The following is a 20,200-nucleotide window of genomic DNA, read 5'->3' as shown; positions in this document are numbered from 1 at the left end:
TTTAATTACTTAACATCATTTTCATACAACAATCCAACATATATTGAAAGCATACATTTAAATAAGCACAAAAAATTGGATTAAAGAAAGCTTATGTTTAGTGATGGTTGTTTGAAGAAGATGATTGTATAAACAATGGAGATGAAAAATACCAACAAAGTTCAAATTTTTAACTATGAAAAGAAAATCGAGTTGAGCTATATTAAAAGCTATGGATTAAAATCAAAATACAAAGAGATTTTTAAGTACTAAATTGCAATTTAGACAAAGCTACAGTTAAAACTAACTACCAACTAAAACAACTAAAACCAGAAAAGCTATAGACTAAACCTTAGAAAAAATAAAGAAGACTAACTAAAAAGCTTAAAGGATGAAAGAAAGTAAAGACAAAAGTTCTCTACTAGTTCTCAACCAAAAATTGCTTTCATCTGATTGCATTAAAAAAATGTTAACAATAATGCCTCTAGAAGTTGTGTTTTGATTGGGTATGGTGTTGGACAAAATACTACCCTTACAACTAATTTCTCTCTATCAGGTAGCGGTGTCACCACACCCAAGCTTTGGTGTCGTGACACCTTAGATAGTAATGATTGTGTGGATCTTGGGAGCCTCAGTGTCACAACGCCTACTGGTCGGTGTAGCAACATCATTAGAGTTGGTCGGTCTTAATTTCTTCACTTTAACACCGTCAAGGATAACATGACTTCAGAGGCTTGGTATTGCGACATTGGCTTGGTATCACGACATCCATCCCTCAGTATCACGCCTCCCACGACAGTATGCTCCATGTTGATTTTGTGTTGAAGTTTTGCATCCTTAAAGTGAAAGGTCTGAATGTTGTGACTTCCATGGCTTTAATGTCGTGACACCCACTTTGAATGATGTTTTCCTCGAGGTCGGACCATTATCATCTCCCTACATTAACTCAATTACATCATTAGGTTTCCCATGGAATCATTTGGCCAATTTGAGTTTTAAAAAGGGCAAAACTAAGCAGAAACGTTTACTAATGCTTGAAGCTAAAAATCGACAAAAACATATAAAAGATACTTAAATTACTTGAGAATAAGTTCCTCAAGTGTATTAGAGAGTCTAATTTGATATACCAAATTAGAATAGATCAGAAGGCCTTTATCACACTTGTCCATTGCATTTCTTTCATTTTTTTTATGACATGATAAAAATTAGTTAAATTTCAATTTAATCCCTCCACTTTTTTGAAACTATATGACAATGGTTAAATTCCAATTTTGATCCCTATACAAGGATTGAAATGTTTGGTTTTAAAATAATCAAAAAAACCCACAATTTTCTTTTAATTCTCTCCCAAAATTCACTCATTTTGGTTTTGTTTAATCCCTCTAAATCCTTGTAATGTCACAAATTTAACAAGCCACAATTCATTGAATAACTTAAAAAAGGGCCAATTCCTTTGGGATTAGTTTGCACTTGGGACCTTGACCTTAGTAGAAATGGGTTCATTGATGACCTTAGCACAATTTAGGTTGTTTAATATATCATGGAGACAAATAAAGAGATGAAAAAAAATAAAAAGGAAAACATAAAAATAAAAAAATCACATGAGATGAAGGGGAAGGAAAACAAATAAAATATTAAAAATATATTGTTAACGGATGTTGAATTATTATTATATTAGCAATTAACAATTTGATAATTATAATGTAATAAATTGATAACGTTAGTAATTATATAATAATTTTTTAAAATTCAGTGATCTAAACATAATTTAAATCGCAAATAACTAAGCTTGTAATTTACCTTTGAGTTAATTTCACTAAACGTCCTTAAATTATTACCTTTATTTTAAATTGGTTCCTAAACCTAAAAGCATTCTAATTACATCTCGAAACTATTGAGATTATAGCAATTAGGTCAATTTGTTATTAAAACTATCAATTTAATCGCTAAATGACAAGAGAAAAATTTAAACAAAAATAAAACATTGTTGCATATCTTTTAAAAGTAAAATTTAAAAATAAAGTAAAACCAAAAATGAGAAAGTGAAAGATCAAGCTTCTGCAAAAGTTTTGAGAACCTCAAAACCAAGATTTTTAAAACATCCATTTTTATAATATTTATGTTTCTTAAAAATTTCATTTTAAATTATGTCACATAAGATCAGACGTTCCATTTAACGGCTAAATTAATGAGTTTAGTAATAAAAGGACCTAATTGATATAAATTTGGTAGTTTTGGATGTAATTAGAATTATTTAAAGTTTAGAGACCAATTTAGAATTAGGATCATAGTTTAGGGATGCGTAGTGTAATTAATTCAAAATCCTGCTGAGTTTGGGGGTGGGCCGTTATCCAAAAACCTAATTACAAACCTAAATAACATTTGGGTTCAGTGGATTGTAGGGATTCATATGGCTGAGACGCTTATTCAAATAAATTTCTCTGTGATTAAAATTACTTTTATCTGGAAAATCCTGAATACTTATTTTTCTGGTTAGCATCAGACAGTTTGCTTAAAGCTTCACGCATCTCGTCTCTCATGGCGGCCTCGTTGCTCTTATCTTTAACAGCGCCAAACCCAGAAGCGATGGTTCCCAATATCGGGGCCAATAAATCGTCTTTCCTCTCCGGCACCAAGCTCTTCTTGTTGACGAAGCCCCATTCTCGAAAGCCCACTGCTCAAAAATGCTTCAAACCTCCCTTTGCCAAGTCAATCGACCACATCCCCAAGCAATTCAGAGAACAAAATCTCAAAGATGGATGTTAGTTTTTTTTTTCCCCCACTTTTGTTTCAAGCTAAGAACATAATATTGTTTCGCTTTTCCTTTAAAAAATCCTTCCTTTTTGAAACCAAGTGGAGAGTTTTTATTTTAACTTTGATGGCAAGGATTTTAGGGTTGGGTTTTTGAAGTGCCAATTCGTGTCTATCGGACTTGGGATTTGGGAACTACTAGTTTCTTAATTTATTTTTTTGTTTAAATAACATAGGAGGTGTTATTTAAAATTTATTTTAATATTGCTATAGTCATAAACATGGAATGATTTAATTAATGTATGAATTTACCAGGTGCTATGTTAGTTCTAGTTGGAGCTTTCAGCTTTGATGGTTAATTCGTTATTTGAGTTATGAAATTATTACAAGCTGACTTGAAATGGGATTCATTTGAAGTGAAGATAAAAGCTTTTACTGTCTTGTTTGATTGTTTGTAGTGATGGAAAATTATAAAAATGTTCCTGGATATCTTTATGGTCTTAGTCCTTCACAAATGGACATGTTCATGACAGAAGATAATCCCGTCCGTCGACAATCCGAAAGTGTTACCGAGGTGTGGCCCTTTGTAATCTTTGTTGATATCTCAGCTCAGTGAAGAAAATAGTGTTAATGTAGAACCTAAAACTTAACTTTTTCGATGTTTTGCAGGAAAGTATTTCATCTGCTAGAAACTATTTGGATAATGGAGGGATGTGGAGTATGTCGAGCATTAATGATAGAGGTCCTTCTAAATATAGTATGAGTGTAAGCATGTATCGAGGAGGGGGCAGAGGATATGGACGGCCTAGAACTGCTCCTCCGGATTTGCCTTCTTTGCTCTTAGATGCTCGAATATGTTATCTTGGCATGCCAGTGAGTCTCCATTCGGATCTCGCCTATAATCTTTCATGGTGACTAATATCTAATTTGTTGATTTTTTTTTTTTTAATCTTCTTGCTGTAGATTGTACCAGCAGTGACTGAACTTATTGTTGCTCAATTAATGTGGTTAGATTATGATAACCCTTCAAAGCCTATTTACTTATACATCAATTCATCTGGGACACAGGTCAGAAGAATGTTTCTAATTCTTTTATCAGTCCCCTCACCTTTCATTGAAGCATTTATCCTTTTGTGACATCTTGGAATCATGTATTGGAAGTTTTCATACCTATTCGTGTTGATTGATTGATTCTGATCTATATAGAATGAGAAGATGGAGACTGTTGGATCAGAAACCGAGGCATATGCTATAGCTGACACCATGGCTGTAAGTATCATGATAAACCATTATTACTGTTAATAAGTATGATTTACCAGAAATAGTTCAGTTAAATAGTTATGTGGATATAGTTCTTAGTGTTTTGGGTCATTTTTCCTTATTTAGCTGTTGGATGTACTGTAAATTTAACTCGTTCATTTTCCATGTCCTATCTGTTTACCCAAAGTACTGCAAATCAGAAATGTACACTGTGAATTGTGGCATGGCATATGGTCAAGCAGCAATGCTTTTATCTCAAGGAGCTAAGGGTTATCGTGCAGTACAGCCAAATTCATCCAGTATGATTCAATATCTCTTTGTAACTTAGAAGATGAGCATAAATTATGTTGTTTCATTTTTTTACTCTACCTGCAGTTGGTGAAGCCACCAATGAGTCTCGACTTGATTTTCACTACCTTGTTTAAAATCGTTTCTTCAGAATTTCGAATTTTACCTCCTTCCTAATTGCTTTTCTTTAGGACTGCAAGATCAAAGATTTGAGCTTCCTATCATTTTCTTTTTCTTTTTTCATTTTACTCTGTACCAATGATGCAACTATTGTTTTCTTTTTAGAGTCCATCATTTTTCTGAATTTCTGAGTTATAACTACAAAAGGGGCGGGCCATGAATTTGCTGGTCAATTTAACTTTTAAGCCCCGTTTTTTCCTTGTTCTTTTGGTTTGATAATAATTGATGTTCATGTTCTCCTTTTCCATGTTTTAAAAACTTGCAGCTAAGTTATATCTGCCTAAAGTCAGCAGATCAAGTGGGGCTGTCATAGATATGTGGATAAAGGTGCTCTCACTCTCTATCCCTTTATGCTTTGTTTATCAGCATACTTGTTTTAGCTTCTTTTGTGATATGTATACGTATACATATATTATTTTCAGGCCAAGGAACTTGATGCAAATACCGAGTCCTACATTGAGCTAGTAGCAAAAGGTACGGGGAAAACCAAGGAAGAAATTGCTAAAGATGTTCAGCGTCCTAAATATTTCCAAGCTCAAGAAGCCATAGACTATGGCCTTGCTGACAAGATAATCGATTCAAGAGATGCTGCATTCGAGAAACGGGTAGTGTTTTTTGTTACTTTTGACCATGTTGTTTTGAATCTTCATTCTTCTTGAAGTGCTATGTTCGACACTCGTATCTAACACATATTGAACATAAGTGTAGAGATATGACCCTCCAATACCTTCAAATGCATAGAGAAACTAAAAAAAAAAAAACTGAACATATTCATATTGGACATTTGTGTTGGATTTCATGCACATATAGTCACCCTCTTATCAAGGTTTTTAATTTTCTTTTGTTTCGCGGTCAGAATTATGATGAGATGCTTGCTCAATCAAAAGCAATGAGGAGAGGAGCTGCAGGTGGTCCACAAGCGACTCCTTCCGGGTTCAGGTGATTTAGAAGGTTGATACCATAACCATACAACATGAAGTCTATACTTTGTGCTGTCCACCCTTTGTTCAATACTTTCATGCCATACAAACAGATTTGGCAATAGGTGTATTTGTGTCGTGTTTATGTATTTTTATGTGCCGCAATCATAGATAAGGTTTTATATAATCATATAAATTTTGCTACGTTAATAATTCATGGTATATATGATTCTGACATATTTGTGCATTCGTATTATCTTTTTACTCTTGTTTTAGTTATTTCATGCAATTATTATTCTTGTTTAGATTTATATTCAACAATCAATCACATGAAACATGATATGCAATGAAAATTATTTCATAATTTGGGGAACCCTTTCTTTGTCAAGTTAAAATAATAAAAATACAGTAAGAGTCTCTGTATTGAAATATGGAAACCCTAAACCCGTCAGTTTGACCCCGAAACAATTTGGCTCGAATTTATTCAATTATAGCTCTGATTTCAAGATCCATGTATGCAATAAGTAACAAAGTGAGATTCAATCAAACAATAAAAAGTCACATGTTAATATGCAGTCCAAAGGTTGTCGAAAGGTATGTTACATAGAAGTGTGAGTCTGATATGGGTATGTTTAATTATCTTGTCTTTTAAGTTTCTGAAAATGTGTTAGATACGGCCATTTAAAGACTTAGTTGTTGCTCTGAAGGGGAAAACTGATTCATTCATTCAAGCATCAATTGCTGTTAATGAAATGACAAAACCATTGCTGTTCTTTCAACATGCTTCAAAAGGACCTCATATATTTTGTTCCTCACCCTTCCATATGCTACGAATTCGGGACTTTCTGGTGTTGATTTGCCGTTACTTCCCTCCATCATATCTAAAAAGTCGTTCAATCTCTTGATCCGACACATAGATTCAGCTACCTGGCCATGAGGTACCTTTGAAAGGCGTTCATTATCGAACCCGTCTAAATAATTCTCGATATAACCTAAAAACCATGTTTTACATTCATCTTGCAATGAGTCTGCAAGATTTCTAGCTATATTCAAGGTACTTCCCTTCTCCCATTCTGGTATATTTCTCTTCTCAGCTGCAAAACCAGAGTGAAATTCACCATTGTTCCTTTGCCTCGTGATCGAATAACTGCCTCTCAGCATGGTAATCTGACTTGGTTTTTTCGTGGCTTTTGCTTCATTCTTTTCCTCTGCAGAAAGTGGGATAAGATCAGATGCCACGGCAGCTTTAACCCATGAGGTTGCATTTCTCCATCGGTCAACAGCTAGTTTTAATGCTTCCTTGGTGTAGCCAGGACTATTCAAATCACTATCAGCCATTCTCTGAGAACTACTATGTGTTAATGACTGAACAATTCCTCTACACTGAGTCAAGTAATCGTGCAGCTTGAAGAACTTGTTAATTGAAGGCTGTTGATCGTCTTCTTTTGCCAACCGAAGCTCTGAAAATTTGCTGAAAGAAAAATGAAAGGAATTAGTGAAGTTCTTGCCATGGCAGACAAAGTAATGAAGGTGCATACAATAGATAAACATCATATATCTCTCAAAATATATTAATTTGATGCTAAATCCAAACTTGTATTCAACTTTCATCATCTTCTATAATTCCTTTTTCTACAAATTTAGTATTGAAACCTTGAAAAAGTATCACAATTTGCAGTCCATTTATATATATATATGGTTTTTAGAATGTCAGATTCAATAGCTAGAAGTACATTACTTGGACTCGTGTATAAGTGCTCCCGAAACCATTTGCAGATATTCATCAGATATGGATACTTAAAGAAAAATGAGGACTCAGAATAAAGCAAAGACTGTTTACAAGTTTACATTTCCTTACCTTAAGCACTTGAGCAATCTCTCAATAGCAGCAGCTTCTTGCAAAGCATCAACAGCAGCAAGCAAAGAGACATCTCTTTGCCTTAGTACTTCCTGCACAAATATATACATATTTATATATATATGTACGTATATGTATTTTAAGAGCAGGGAAAGTCAAATAGGGGCAAACAAAACTCAATTCGAGCAAAATGGAATACCTTCCCAAGTTTGACCAAGGAAGAAGGAAGGGTATCCCATAACATCTCAGTTTCTGCCCATATTTTGTTATTGGATGAAGCTTTTTTCCTTGAGTCAGTCAAAGGCTCCTTACTAGTTCTTGCTGATGAAGAGTTCCAACTTTTGCTTGTATTTTTGACTGGTTTTGAAAATTGACCAACATCTTTTGTTCTTAATCTGGTATTTGAATTATCATCATGGAAGCTGACAAATCCAGCAGACCTAAATGCTGAATCCTGTAAAGTCAGAAAAAAGAAGTATATGTTGGCCTATTTATATGGTATAAAAAGGGGATAGGGGAATGTTATTCGAACCTTAAATCTGTTAGATGCATACTATTAAGAATTATAAGGAAAAACATGGGAAAATTTAAGCATACTCTCAAATCTGGAACATCCATATCCGACACTCACTCGCCCTAGAGTCCAAGCATCATAGCTTATGGGATAAAACAATGTTGTAGATCATGTTTGGCTATGAAAGAACTCGAAGCAAATAGCTAGCTTCTCTTCAATGTTGATGTTTATCCTAGATCACACTACTAGCCAATAAAAATGTGACACATGACATGTTTTTTATTAAATTTTGTACACTTTTTGAATAAAATGAGATGAATTTGATAGTTTATATACCACTTTTGACCTAACAACACCTTTAAATATCTAAGTAGGAAAACAGTATAGTTTGGGCTAATTTTGTAGTTAAGCCTAGAAATTATATAAATTATAATAACATTCACTAAAGTTTTGATTTGAGTATTATGGATAGAGAAAATAATTTTGAAAAAGCTTTAAGTTTTACTCAACTCAGAATTTAATCAGGATCCACCGTGAGTACTGAATACAGTGGGGTCTATTAATGAATGACCCAATGATCTTACATTTTACAGTTGATAGCCAAGTTTGCCCTGACTACAATGTTGGTAGAGAGAAAAAGGACTAAAAAGAAGACTTACATGAGAATTCGGAGTATGGCAAACATGGATTATCTCATGCTTCACAACTGTGGAGCCTTTTGCAGTCTCGCACCAGCTTCTTCTACTGCAACCTGAACCATTTAAATCCTGTTTCTTCCTTGAATAACCCATGTCAAAACCTTGAATATTAAGGCCATTGGTCTTGGTCCTACAGTTTTGACGCCCTGTACTAGCCCTTCGGTCCCTTAAGGGTACCGTACAAGGACTTATAGATCGAGCCCTTTCAGTTCTTCGTTGGATCAACAATGGCGATGATGTTTGAGAAAACGCGTCCATTATGTTATTGCCAACAAGATGTTTGGGATCCCTATCAAATGGTTGTCTCCCTGGTATTAGCCTTAACCCTTTCAGCAAAGGAACTGGATAGGCAGACTCCAATTTCTCCACATATATGAACTGCCCAATCTGCAACTCGTTGTTTAGAATCATTTCATCTTGTTCTTGAGCAAAGAAACAAACAGTTCGTGGGTTGAATCTGAAACTTTAATGAAAAAGCCTTGTTTAGGCCAAAGATCATCACTTTCTGACAACACTGGGATTATGCATACAATCTGTAACAATGCAGCAGGTTCCTTACAATCACCATCATTGTCATCGATTACTGTTTTTTCTTGAACACCCATGTCTGAAAGAAGATTCAAAATAACCCCAGATTGCAAGTTTTCCATGATTCTTTAAATCTAATAGAAAAAAGAAGGTGATAACTTGAAGCGTTGGCTATTGTTTGTTGTATCATTGAAGACGATGGGTTGTTTTTAAAAGCTTTTAAACAATCAAGATTTCAAAAAGAAATGGAATCTGATGATTATAATTTCGGGGTTCTTTTTCCAGGGATTTAGAACCTGTAATTTGTGTTCTTGGATGTTTCGATTCAAAGTTGGTTTTACCGCCATGAACAAGAGCCTTAACTGTCAATGGACGAAGCAAAGATTATATTGGGTCCAATGCATCAATGGAGATCAAAAGCTGGGCTGCTCGAATTTCAGACTTAAAATTGTCCAATTCAAACCCAATGGAATCACGACCGTGCTGCTTTTGTAGATGTATTGGAACCGAATCGGTAGTAAAATCAAATAAATTATTTTAAAAAATATATATTAAAATTTATAAAATCAGGTTGAATCAATTTAATAGATTTTTAACCTTGTTCAATCCGCCTATATTAATTCCTTGTTCAATTTGTCTGTACTGATTCATAATTCAATTGATTTTTTGTCACTTTTTAGACCAGTATCTTAACTTGTTCCTAGTCCAATCGATTGATTTGTTCTAGTACAAAACATTGATTTAAAGGTATTCAAAGGCTATGTCAAATTGAAGCGCGTTTCAAAAGGAAATTTAGATCCAAGCTCAAGCCTTGTACACCTAAACCTGCTTAAATGACTTATTTTACAATTAAACATAATAAAAAATTTATTTAAATCTAATTATAAAGATATTAATATAAATTTTATATTTTTTATTATTTCTAAACGGTAAAATAGATTAAACGAGCTAATTTGGGATTGAAAAATATAAATCCAAGTCTGGCACAAAAATTTTTCACCCACACTATGAGTGTCACATTTTTTAACAAAATTCAATATATTGAGTTTAATGATACTAGCTCCATAAATAATCGATAAAAAATATTTAAAATATTATTAAAAGTTTGAAATTATGAATGTTCAGTTATGTGGATCAATTTTTTTTAAATAATACGTAAACAGTGAGAAAGTAATATTTAAAAATATCAAGTTATTTGGTCAATTTAATGATTGAATTTACATCAAATATATTATTTTCATTAGACTCCTAATTCTATTAAAGGCTTGAATTTTAGCCTAGTAAACCATGTGATCTTATGTGATGAATTCGCTTCAATTACCTAAACTAACTTAAACCCTCGAAGTTAAAGATTCTGAAGAATTCTCTAGTAACTCAATTTTTTTTAAGCAAATGCTCTTAATTTGATTACCAAATGATGAATGATACAATTGAGACGAGGAAGAGCTCTATTAATAGTCATGCTTAACTTACATCCAATAGACAAATTAAATTACGTCAATAGCTTACATTCAAATTTATTTATAATATAGAGTTTCAAAGAAGCTAAACTCTCAATAATCTTATTCTTGGGATTACAAAATTATCGTGGCAAAATACAAGTTAATGAAGTGTTTATAGTTTCACTAAGATTCAAACAAACGGGCTTAAAATCTTCCAAGTACTGGGCTAATCCTAATTGATCAAAGTAAGTCCAAATCATTATTATGTACCTTAATCACGAGCTTTAACGCACGGCCTGTAGCACATATCCTTCAGAATTTGTCACTCAACATACATCTTGTATAAAAAAATATATTTGAAATTCGATCATTAAAAATATATATATTTGTTGCGTAATATTTTCTCGTATGTTATTGATAGGAGTGTTCAAGTATTTATACATATTATTACAGATGCTATTACAGCTCATGATAGGACCCCACTATTTTGTCTTAACTCTGCTGCCTCTAATATTGACATTCTCTGCGAACTCCAAGTTTGTTGGATACGTGTCTACAGAGCACGCCGTCTTTCTGTTCCTGAGACTGACATTCTGGGCAGGCTCCGTGCCTGCTGAACACGTGTTTGGATGGTCTGCGAAGCATGCGGTCCTCTCTGCGAGTTCCTTGGGTGTATGCGAGCTAAGACTGAGGCCTTCCCTAGGTTCCTACGAGCTGGATCTACGGCCTTGCCTTGCGGACTAGGTCCTAGGCTTTGTCTCACGAGCTAGGTCCACGAGCTCGCTTTGTTGTCCTCTCATGGTTCGCTTCACACTCAATCTTCTAGTAAGACCTATCCGAGTCACGGGTCGAAGACCCGAATCCTTTTTAGGACTCAGGTCGGGGATGACTAATGCATAACAATATTGTTTTCGAAAAATAGTTTCCATCCAAATCTAGTCATTCAAAATAATAGTCTATTTTTCTATTTTTCTTTTGAGACTTTTTCAACATTAAGTAATCATATTATATCTTAATTAAATTTAAAATCGAGAAAAATCAAATTCTTTCAATATTATTTTATATGTAAACAAGATTTAAACTGAAAACCGAGACTTAAGCTTAGTAAAAGAAAATGAAGTAAAATACACGGCAGAAAGCAGCTCGAAGCAGATAAATTCTAATTGGATGCAGATATTGGTGGGCTCAACAAGGCAATGCGTGCCCCATTTTCTCTTCAAAGGCACCCTTCATTGAGTGCACACTTCTATTTAGCTGTATTCAACTTGTCCCTTTCTTGACGAAATAATTAACCTTTCAAAAAGCAAAAATATAAACCCTTCACTTACTAAACATTGGTATTTAACAATTACAACATTATTGCATGATTTCTAAAGGATTAAATTAAATTTTTATAATTTCAGAAGATCAAAGTACAATTTTATCTTTATTAATTTAAAATTTTAAAAAAAAGTTAGAGGGCCTAAATAACAATTTTTCATTTTAAGGGAGGTCGGGGCCCATGCCAGCCTCCCCTAGAATCGCCTCTGTGCATGCTCTAATTTTTCTACGTAAATATAGTATTTTAGTGCTACATTTAATAGGAGTATTGTATATTTAGGGTTGAGCGTTCGATCGAATCAAGTGAAAAATTTTCGAGTTAATCAAGTTGGCGAGTTCTATTTTACTCATCCTAGTCGACTGAAATGAAAGTTGAGTTGAATTGAATCGAGTGAAATTGTTCGAGTTAAATTAAAAAATTAAATACGTCAAATTAAAATATTGTTACAGTATAACTAATTCCATGTTAAATCACATAAATTTGAAACCATATATAATTGAAAAAAAATTCAAAGGAAAGTAAGAAAAAAAATAAGATACTTTAGTGTAATAAACTTGAATCATTAATTAACTTATTGAGGTGTCCAAAATTATTATTTTATAAGTTTTTTTAAAATTTTAACTTTATTCATATATTCTTTAGAATTTTTTATTTTTTATAATTTTTTAAAAATATAAATTTTGGAATTTTTATAAATATTTTAAATTTTAAAAATTATTTTATTTTATTTTTTGTAATTATTGTTGAGAGAGTGACCAATTTGTTCATTTTCAAAATTGATAGGTTCCAAAGGGGTATTTACACCAATCTGTTATTCAAATTACTTGAATTATTTGAGTTATTTGAATTGAAAAATTCAACTCAATTCGAACTCAAAATTTGAATTACTTATTCGAGTTGATTTGAAAAAATCGAATAACTCAATTAGATTAACTTGAAATTCAATTTTTTCCGATTATTTTGAATCAAATCAAGTTTTGCTCAACCCTAATTTTTCACTATGTTTAGTATATATGTTAACAATAAATTAATTTCTAATTTTTAACCACACACGTTACTTGTTTTTGGAAAAGAGAATGATTTTTTTTTTTGCTTATTTTGAAGAGATCTTATTTTTAACTAGAACTTTTATTTATCATTTTAATTTCAAGTTTAAATTTGTACTAATAATTTTTTATTTTATGTTTAGCTATTGAAATACATATGTAATTAAATAAACGTTTTCATTTATGTTATTACACTAATAACTAAACCAAACAAATGTATAAAAAATAAATAATATTTTAACTAATATATATATATTCTGTCTTTACTTACAGATATAGGACATAAATAGTTTTTTTTATGAATTATAAGAAGAAGACAAATCCTTAACAGTAATGCGATTAGCGCGACCCAAATTCTGACCATCAAGCCATAAATAATTAATTTTTACTTAATATATAAGTTCAGTTTTTATTTTTAGTATATATAATGTTTTCTTTTTTAGATTTCTTAATGTTTGGTTCTTTTAAGAGACTTAGGGTCTATTTAGTAGTGCTTAAAAAAAATACTTCTGACTCCAAAAAGCATTTTTGGAATGAAAAGGAGAAGTTAAAATTTTTACATTTTCCTCTCTCAAAAACACTTTTGGTGTTTAATTATTTTTTTACCCCTCCAATAAGATGGTACTTTCTCTCTTTTTTTTCTTGGTGTTTAATTAAAAATGTGTTAAAATTATTAATTGAAAATAAAAAATATTTTTAAAATATTAATTACAAATATTTAATGGTTATATTTAAATATTTAAAATATAGTTTATATATTGTAATTAAATTTTATAAATAATTAATATTTATTACTTAAAAATATTTAAAATTTATATTTCATATATTAAAATATTAACAAGTTATAATAATTTTTTATATTCTTACTAAAATATAATAATATTAACTAATTTAAATGTTATTTAAATGCATATTTATTACTTGATAATAACATGTCTAAAAATGGACATTTTATTTCTCAAAAGTATTTTTTGACAGTAATGCTAAACACTCAAATTTTAAATTAAACTTTTCAAAAACATTTTTCCACAGCACTTTTCAAAAGTACTTTTCGACTACACGACTAGTGATGGATAAATACAACTACACGACTTGGATTATATCATTTTTTTAATAGTAAGCGATTTACTTTCTTCTTCTTCTTTTTTTAAATTTCTTGTAGATGTGAAAATACTTGGGCTTTGAATTTTATTTTTTTTTTACAATGGCTTGTAGATGTTAAAGGGTAAGAGTTTTTTTGGATGTGACTCCACTTAGATGCGTTAGTTGGAAAAGGCGGAGGATACTTAAGTTGAAGCCTTTGATTGTTGTTATTTCTCAACATTTTGCTAATGTTAAAGTGTGTACTTCTCAATTGTGGGAGGTAACTAAAACTCCTGATATGAAGGTGGAGTGACACTATTTGCTATGGCTCCCTTTGCATATTCTCAAGCATTCTCTTATTGCTTGGATGGTTATTCTCAATAGGCTCCCCATTCTACATCGTTTGCTTGCTTTTGAAATTTATGTTGATACTTGTTTTTTTTGAATGGATGCTACAGAAATACGTGATCACATTTTTTTTTAGTGTAATTTTTCAAGAAAAGTATGGCGGTCGGTTTTGCAACTTTGCTCCATTCATAGGGCTTTGGGAACTTGGAGGTAAAAATTAGTTTGGGCCATATTGAAACTTAAAGGAAAGTCTTTACTTGTTACTATACTTGAACTTGCTTGGAATGTATATTTGTATGTGATATGGAGACAGACGAACAAGAGGCATTTTGGTGCGTCTTCTTGACTAAATATATTGTCTTGGTGCAGATTAAAAAGGTTGTGTAAGCTTGTTTGGGGTATCATCGATTAATCTATTGTATAGCTTAAAGTATAATTAGTATACCGTGTTCTTTTGAAAAAAAAATTAATAAAATTTTAACATATTACAAAGGGATATTTGTTTTCCTTAATTCAGTAGAATTTAATTGAAATTATAAAATATATTAATCCAAACAAATATAAATTTAGTGTTTAATTGATTTCAAAATCGAATGCCAAGATTAGGGTACACAAGATTAATTGAGATTATGGCAAAAAAGTATTCATGAGTAGAGTTAAGTTGAGTTGAGGTTTGATTTTTATTTTTAACAAAATTAAATTTGGGCTCAAGTCTAACCCGCCCTCAAAAGCATATTTTATTGTTAAAAATAATAATATATAAATATATATATTTATATTTATATTTAAATAAAAATATTTAAAAAATTATTTAATTTAAATTCAAATCAAATTAAAAAATACGTGGACGAACGATACTTGTTTGAGTGTCTTAATCAAAATTTCTTGGTTGGACAAATTTAATGACAAAATTAAAGAATACTTTAAAATTTTTAACAACCACATTATGTGCTTAATTACCTTTTTTCTTGCTTAAGAGAAAAGTGTTAACCTTTTTTAGAAATAACATAGAAATAATGTTTAATTTAAGGATATTATAGTTTAAACAAAGAGGAAAAAAAATTGTCCCACAATGTCTAAAATTATTTATAATTCCTTCTTAACCCATAAAATAAAAGAATAATTCGTTTTAGCATATTCAAACTCACATCCTCCTGTATTAACAATAATACTCATACCAACCAGGCCTAACCTTGGGGGTTGTCTAGAGGTGCGGCAGCCCAGGGCCCAAGGTTGAAAATGATCTAAAATATTATTTTTCAGTTTTTAAGAGGTCTAATTTTTTTTTAACTTTAAAAAAAATTACCAACTTTTAAGGGATCTAAAAAAAATTTTCTCTAACTTTTAAAGAACCTAAAATATCATTTTATTGTTTTGCCCAGAGCCCAAAAATGTTAAGAACAGACCTAATACCAACTGAACTAAGACTCAATCAACAACAAAACATTATATTCTTATATTGTATTTGAGAATGTATTCGACATAAATATTTGGTATAAATTGTGTATGTAAATTTATAATATAGTTTTTTTAGTAAGAAAAAGATTACATAAAATATTTAGATTGGAATGTTAATTAATAAGTATAATTTTGTCCCACCTAATTTGGGACTATAAATTCAAAAGATTTAGTGAACCATGTGCAGGTTTAAAAGATGCTTTTGTTTTCTCTAAGCATCAGAATATCATTAGTTTCATTAGTCATTACTTCCTAAACGGGGAACCTTTTGTTTTATACCTCACATTGCAAGCAACCCATGTTTTTTCTACATATACAAAAGGCAAATAAGCCAAAAAAGGATTGATTTACCAAACATCCCGGAACTATGATTCTGATTTTAAATTAGTCCTTAAATTTTAAAACATATTAATTGAGTTATCAAATTTATATTATATTTTATTATAATAAATTTATAAATAATTCAAATTTAACAGAACCAAAGATTACAAGTGTGGTAAATATTCATTTAATATTTAAGACTAAACTATAAAGTAATATAATTTTTTTTAAAAAAAATTCTTAATGAAAAATAACAGCAATTCAACATAAACCTCTTAATGAAAAAAAAATCATTCAATGGAATCAAAATTTATTTAACATAATAAAATTAAAGACCAATTTAAAATTAAAGTCATAATCTAAGGGACTTTTAGTGCAATTAACCCCAAGAAAAAAGACAAGACCAACCTTTAGAAACTTCAACTACTACTATAAGAGAGCTGCATGGTAGTAATATTCCACCATGAAAACTGACCTAAAACCATCAAAATTAAGCCATGAAATTAAAAACCCAGTTTTCTTTTGCTTTATGCCTCTCATTTTTCCTAGTTCTCGTCCCATATAACACTCAAGCTCAGCCATTTGCATGTGACAAAAATGATCCTAATACGAGCAAGTTCCCCTTTTGTGACACGACCTTATCTTACCAGGACCGAACCAAGGATCTTGTTTCTCGCCTCAGACTCCAAGAAAAGGTTCAACAGTTGGTGAACACAGCCTCCGGCATTCCTCGGCTCAGAGTGCCAGCTTACCAGTGGTGGTCAGAGGCCCTCCACGGTGTGTCGGACCTCGGTCCAGGCACTCGGTTTAATGCCACGGTGCCCGGCGCGACTAGTTTCCCCGCGGTGATTTTATCTGCCGCGAGTTTCAACGAGATGTTATGGCTCGAGATGGGGCGAGTTGTCTCGACTGAGGCTCGAGCCATGTACAATGTCGGTCTAGCCGGGTTGACATATTGGAGCCCTAATGTTAATGTGTTCCGCGACCCAAGATGGGGTCGTGGACAAGAAACTCCGGGGGAGGACCCTATGATGGTATCGAAATATGCTGTGAATTACGTGCGGGGATTGCAAGAAGTTGGCTCCATGGGGGACAAGCTTAAGGTTTCAAGTTGTTGTAAGCATTACACTGCTTATGACGTGGACAACTGGAAAGGCGTGGATCGGTTCCATTTTGATGCAAAGGTATATACATAAACATGAAATTTGTGTTGTAACATGTATGTCCGATATGGATATCAATATTTCGTGTCTTAATGCATGTCGGGTATGATTATTTTAAGAGAAATGAAGAGTACAAGTAACGTAAATTAATGGGGTTTTTTTTTAGGTTACGAAGCAGGACTTGGAAGATACGTATCAACCACCATTTAAAAGCTGTGTTGTAGAAGGACATGTGAGCAGTGTAATGTGCTCATACAATAGGGTGAATGGCATCCCTACTTGTGCTGATCCAGACCTTCTCAAAGGCATAGTTAGAGGCCAATGGGGACTTGATGGGTATATTTTTATTTTCAACTGACTAAAGAAATCCCGAAAAAATAAAATATCATTAAATGGAGATTGACTCTTTCCGAAGAAATATTCAAATTATCGTTTGTTTAGAGGATCGGTATTGTCCTCAGGTCAAAGTTGGAATTTTGTCTTTTGGCTTTGCAAAAAGTATGAGTGCTTTGAGAGCTTACCTGAAAAAATGATAAATTCACATAACATCTCGTATATAAAAACCATGAACAGCACATGATCACCTACCAACAAAATAGGGGGATATTTGCCTTTGGTACGACCATATCAAGTGGTACCCTCCCCTGAAGATTACCTATATGCTTTTAGGTTAGGAGTTTGACTAGTATAGGCAGCTTTTCAAGGCACTCATGCTCTTCATAGAGTCGAGAGAGAAAACCATAATTTGTTCTGAGGGCAATACAGGCTCATTGAGGAAATTCGTCTCCTTTAAATAGTCGACACTTTGAAGACTTCTTCAAAAAAAGTCGGCCTCTCTTTAACAAAAAAATAAATTTAAAACAAACACAATTTCTTTTCCAAAACTGAGCCTAAGTGTTAATGGTAGCATTTTTCTCAATGTTTTTGGCAGATACATTGTTTCAGACTGTGACTCAATTGAGGTTTATTATAATGCCATCCATTACACTGCAACACCTGAAGATGCAGTGGCCCTTGCTTTGAAAGCAGGTTTAAACATGAATTGTGGGGATTATTTGGGGAAATACACGGTGAATGCAGTCAATTTGAAGAAAGTAGAAGAATCTGTTGTTGATCAGGCTTTAATATATAACTATATAGTTTTAATGAGGCTCGGTTTCTTTGACGGAAACCCGAAACAGCTTCTATTCGGTAACCTCGGTCCATCCGATGTATGTACAGATGATCACCAGAAGTTGGCCCTCGATGCTGCCAAGCAGGGAATAGTTTTACTAGACAACAACGGAGTCCTTCCTCTGTCTCGAACCATCATAAAGAGTTTAGCCGTTATCGGACCGAACGCTAATGCCACGAAGGTTATGATAAGTAACTACGCCGGTGTACCTTGCCAGTATACTAGCCCTTTACAAGGGCTGCAAAAGTATGTCTCAATGGTTACATATGAGGCAGGGTGTAGGGATGTGAAATGCAATAATGATACATTTATCGGTCTCGCGGTTCAAACAGCAGTGAACGCCGATGCTGTGGTGCTCGTTGTGGGGCTAGATCAATCAATCGAGGCCGAAGGGCTCGATAGAGTGAACTTGACATTGCCAGGATATCAAGAGAAGTTAGTGACTGATGTTGCTAATGCAGCAACTGGAAAAGTAGTCCTTGTAGTTATGGCTGCTGGTCCTATTGATATAACATTTGCAAGGAACATGCGAAAAATCGGAGCCATTTTATGGGTCGGGTATCCGGGTCAAGCAGGAGGAGACGCCATTGCTCAGGTCATATTTGGAGACCATAATCCAGGTTAGCTTTTCTATTCCTTTTTTAATTACATTTTGCCTCAAATACATCAATACATCAGTACACTAATGAATTTTCCTTGGTGTATGATCAGCTGGGAGGTCACCATTCACATGGTACCCCCAAGAGTACGCCGATAAAGTCCCGATGACCGATATGAACATGCGAGCCAACACCACCACAAACTTCCCTGGACGAACCTACCGATTCTACACCGGTAAAACCCTTTACGAATTCGGACACGGGCTAAGTTACTCATCATTCTCAAAATTCATAATATCAGCTCCTTCCACAATACTAATCAACTCAGCACCAAACAACATCCTCCTCGAACCATACTCCAACAACGGCGAAGCAATCGACGCATCAAGCATTGCAAACTGCGATGACCTGCAATTCAACCTCATGATCGGAGTTAAAAACAATGGACCAATGGACGGAGCTCACGTAGTTCTCCTCTTTTGGAAGCCACCGAGCACGAAAGTGGTCACCGGTGCACCGAACATGCAGTTGATCGGGTTCGAGAGGGTTAGAGTTAAGAAAGGGAAGACCAAGTATGTAACAATGAGCTTAAATGTGTGCAAAGACCTGAGCTTAGTGAATGTTGAAGGGAAGAGGAAACTGGTTATAGGACAACATACCATTTTTGTAGGCACAACCAGTGAGCACCAAGTGAGGCACCATTTTGTTGTGAGGCAAGCAGGGGATGAAAGTGGGGAACCTTTAGTTTCTCTTACTTGATGGCAGGGCAAAGCTTATAATAGCCTGCATTTTAGTACTGTATTAGAATAAACTCTGGTGCTTTGCGAAGTATTAGAATACTAAGAGAGTAGTAACTGAGCTAATATCATCAGGGATATTGATATTAGCTTTGTTTTTAGTAGATATAAGAGTTGGTGTACTCGTGTTATGCTTATCATAATTAAAATATTTTATATTTATATACACGGGCGAAGCTAGAATAACTTTTTAAGGGGCCGGATGGAATTTTAATTTTTTATAGTTTATATATTTATAACTTTTAAAGGATTAAATCGCATTTTTATAATTTTAAGAGGTCAAAGTGCAATTTTACCTTTACTAATTTAAAATTTTTAAAAAATCTCAAGAGCCTAAATAGCAATTTTATATTTTAGGAGGATTGGGCCCTGCCAACCCCTCGATTCTGCACTGTTTATAGATATATAGCATACTATATAAAAGTATAATATGCCTTTTAATAATTATATATTTTGTTCTAAAATTAATTAG

At 33.0% G+C, this 20,200-nt stretch overlaps 3 protein-coding genes across 3 annotated transcripts; 2 read left to right on the top strand and 1 right to left on the bottom strand.

Annotated features, from left to right (window-relative positions):
* The first annotated feature begins 2,321 nt into the window (after positions 1-2,321).
* LOC107945152 (ATP-dependent Clp protease proteolytic subunit-related protein 1, chloroplastic) lies at positions 2,322-5,625 on the top strand. The gene is made up of 9 exons (XM_016879012.2): positions 2,322-2,740; positions 3,189-3,304; positions 3,400-3,603; positions 3,694-3,798; positions 3,937-3,999; positions 4,178-4,289; positions 4,724-4,785; positions 4,881-5,063; positions 5,315-5,625. The coding sequence occupies exons 1-9, from the start codon at positions 2,518-2,520 to the stop codon at positions 5,399-5,401; spliced, it is 1,155 nt and encodes a 384-aa protein (XP_016734501.1). The 5' UTR covers positions 2,322-2,517; the 3' UTR covers positions 5,402-5,625.
* Positions 5,626-6,091: 466 nt separating this feature from the next.
* Positions 6,092-8,859, bottom strand: LOC107940775 (uncharacterized). Its single transcript, XM_016874227.2, has 4 exons — positions 8,410-8,859; positions 7,436-7,690; positions 7,237-7,328; positions 6,092-6,849 (listed from the first exon to the last, which is right to left on the bottom strand). Exons 1-4 carry the CDS (start codon positions 8,857-8,859, stop codon positions 6,123-6,125), a joined length of 1,524 nt encoding a protein of 507 aa, XP_016729716.1. The 3' UTR covers positions 6,092-6,122.
* A 7,595-nt stretch (positions 8,860-16,454) lies between these two features.
* LOC107945153 (probable beta-D-xylosidase 5) lies at positions 16,455-19,890 on the top strand. The gene is made up of 4 exons (XM_016879013.2): positions 16,455-17,179; positions 17,325-17,494; positions 18,090-18,952; positions 19,044-19,890. The coding sequence occupies exons 1-4, from the start codon at positions 16,493-16,495 to the stop codon at positions 19,688-19,690; spliced, it is 2,367 nt and encodes a 788-aa protein (XP_016734502.1). The 5' UTR covers positions 16,455-16,492; the 3' UTR covers positions 19,691-19,890.
* Positions 19,891-20,200: the final 310 nt, after the last annotated feature.

The sequence above is a fragment of the Gossypium hirsutum genome, chromosome A04 (assembly GCF_007990345.1).
Source record: "Gossypium hirsutum isolate 1008001.06 chromosome A04, Gossypium_hirsutum_v2.1, whole genome shotgun sequence".
Taxonomy (NCBI): domain Eukaryota; kingdom Viridiplantae; phylum Streptophyta; class Magnoliopsida; order Malvales; family Malvaceae; genus Gossypium; species Gossypium hirsutum.
This window is presented reverse-complemented; position numbering and strand designations above follow the sequence as displayed.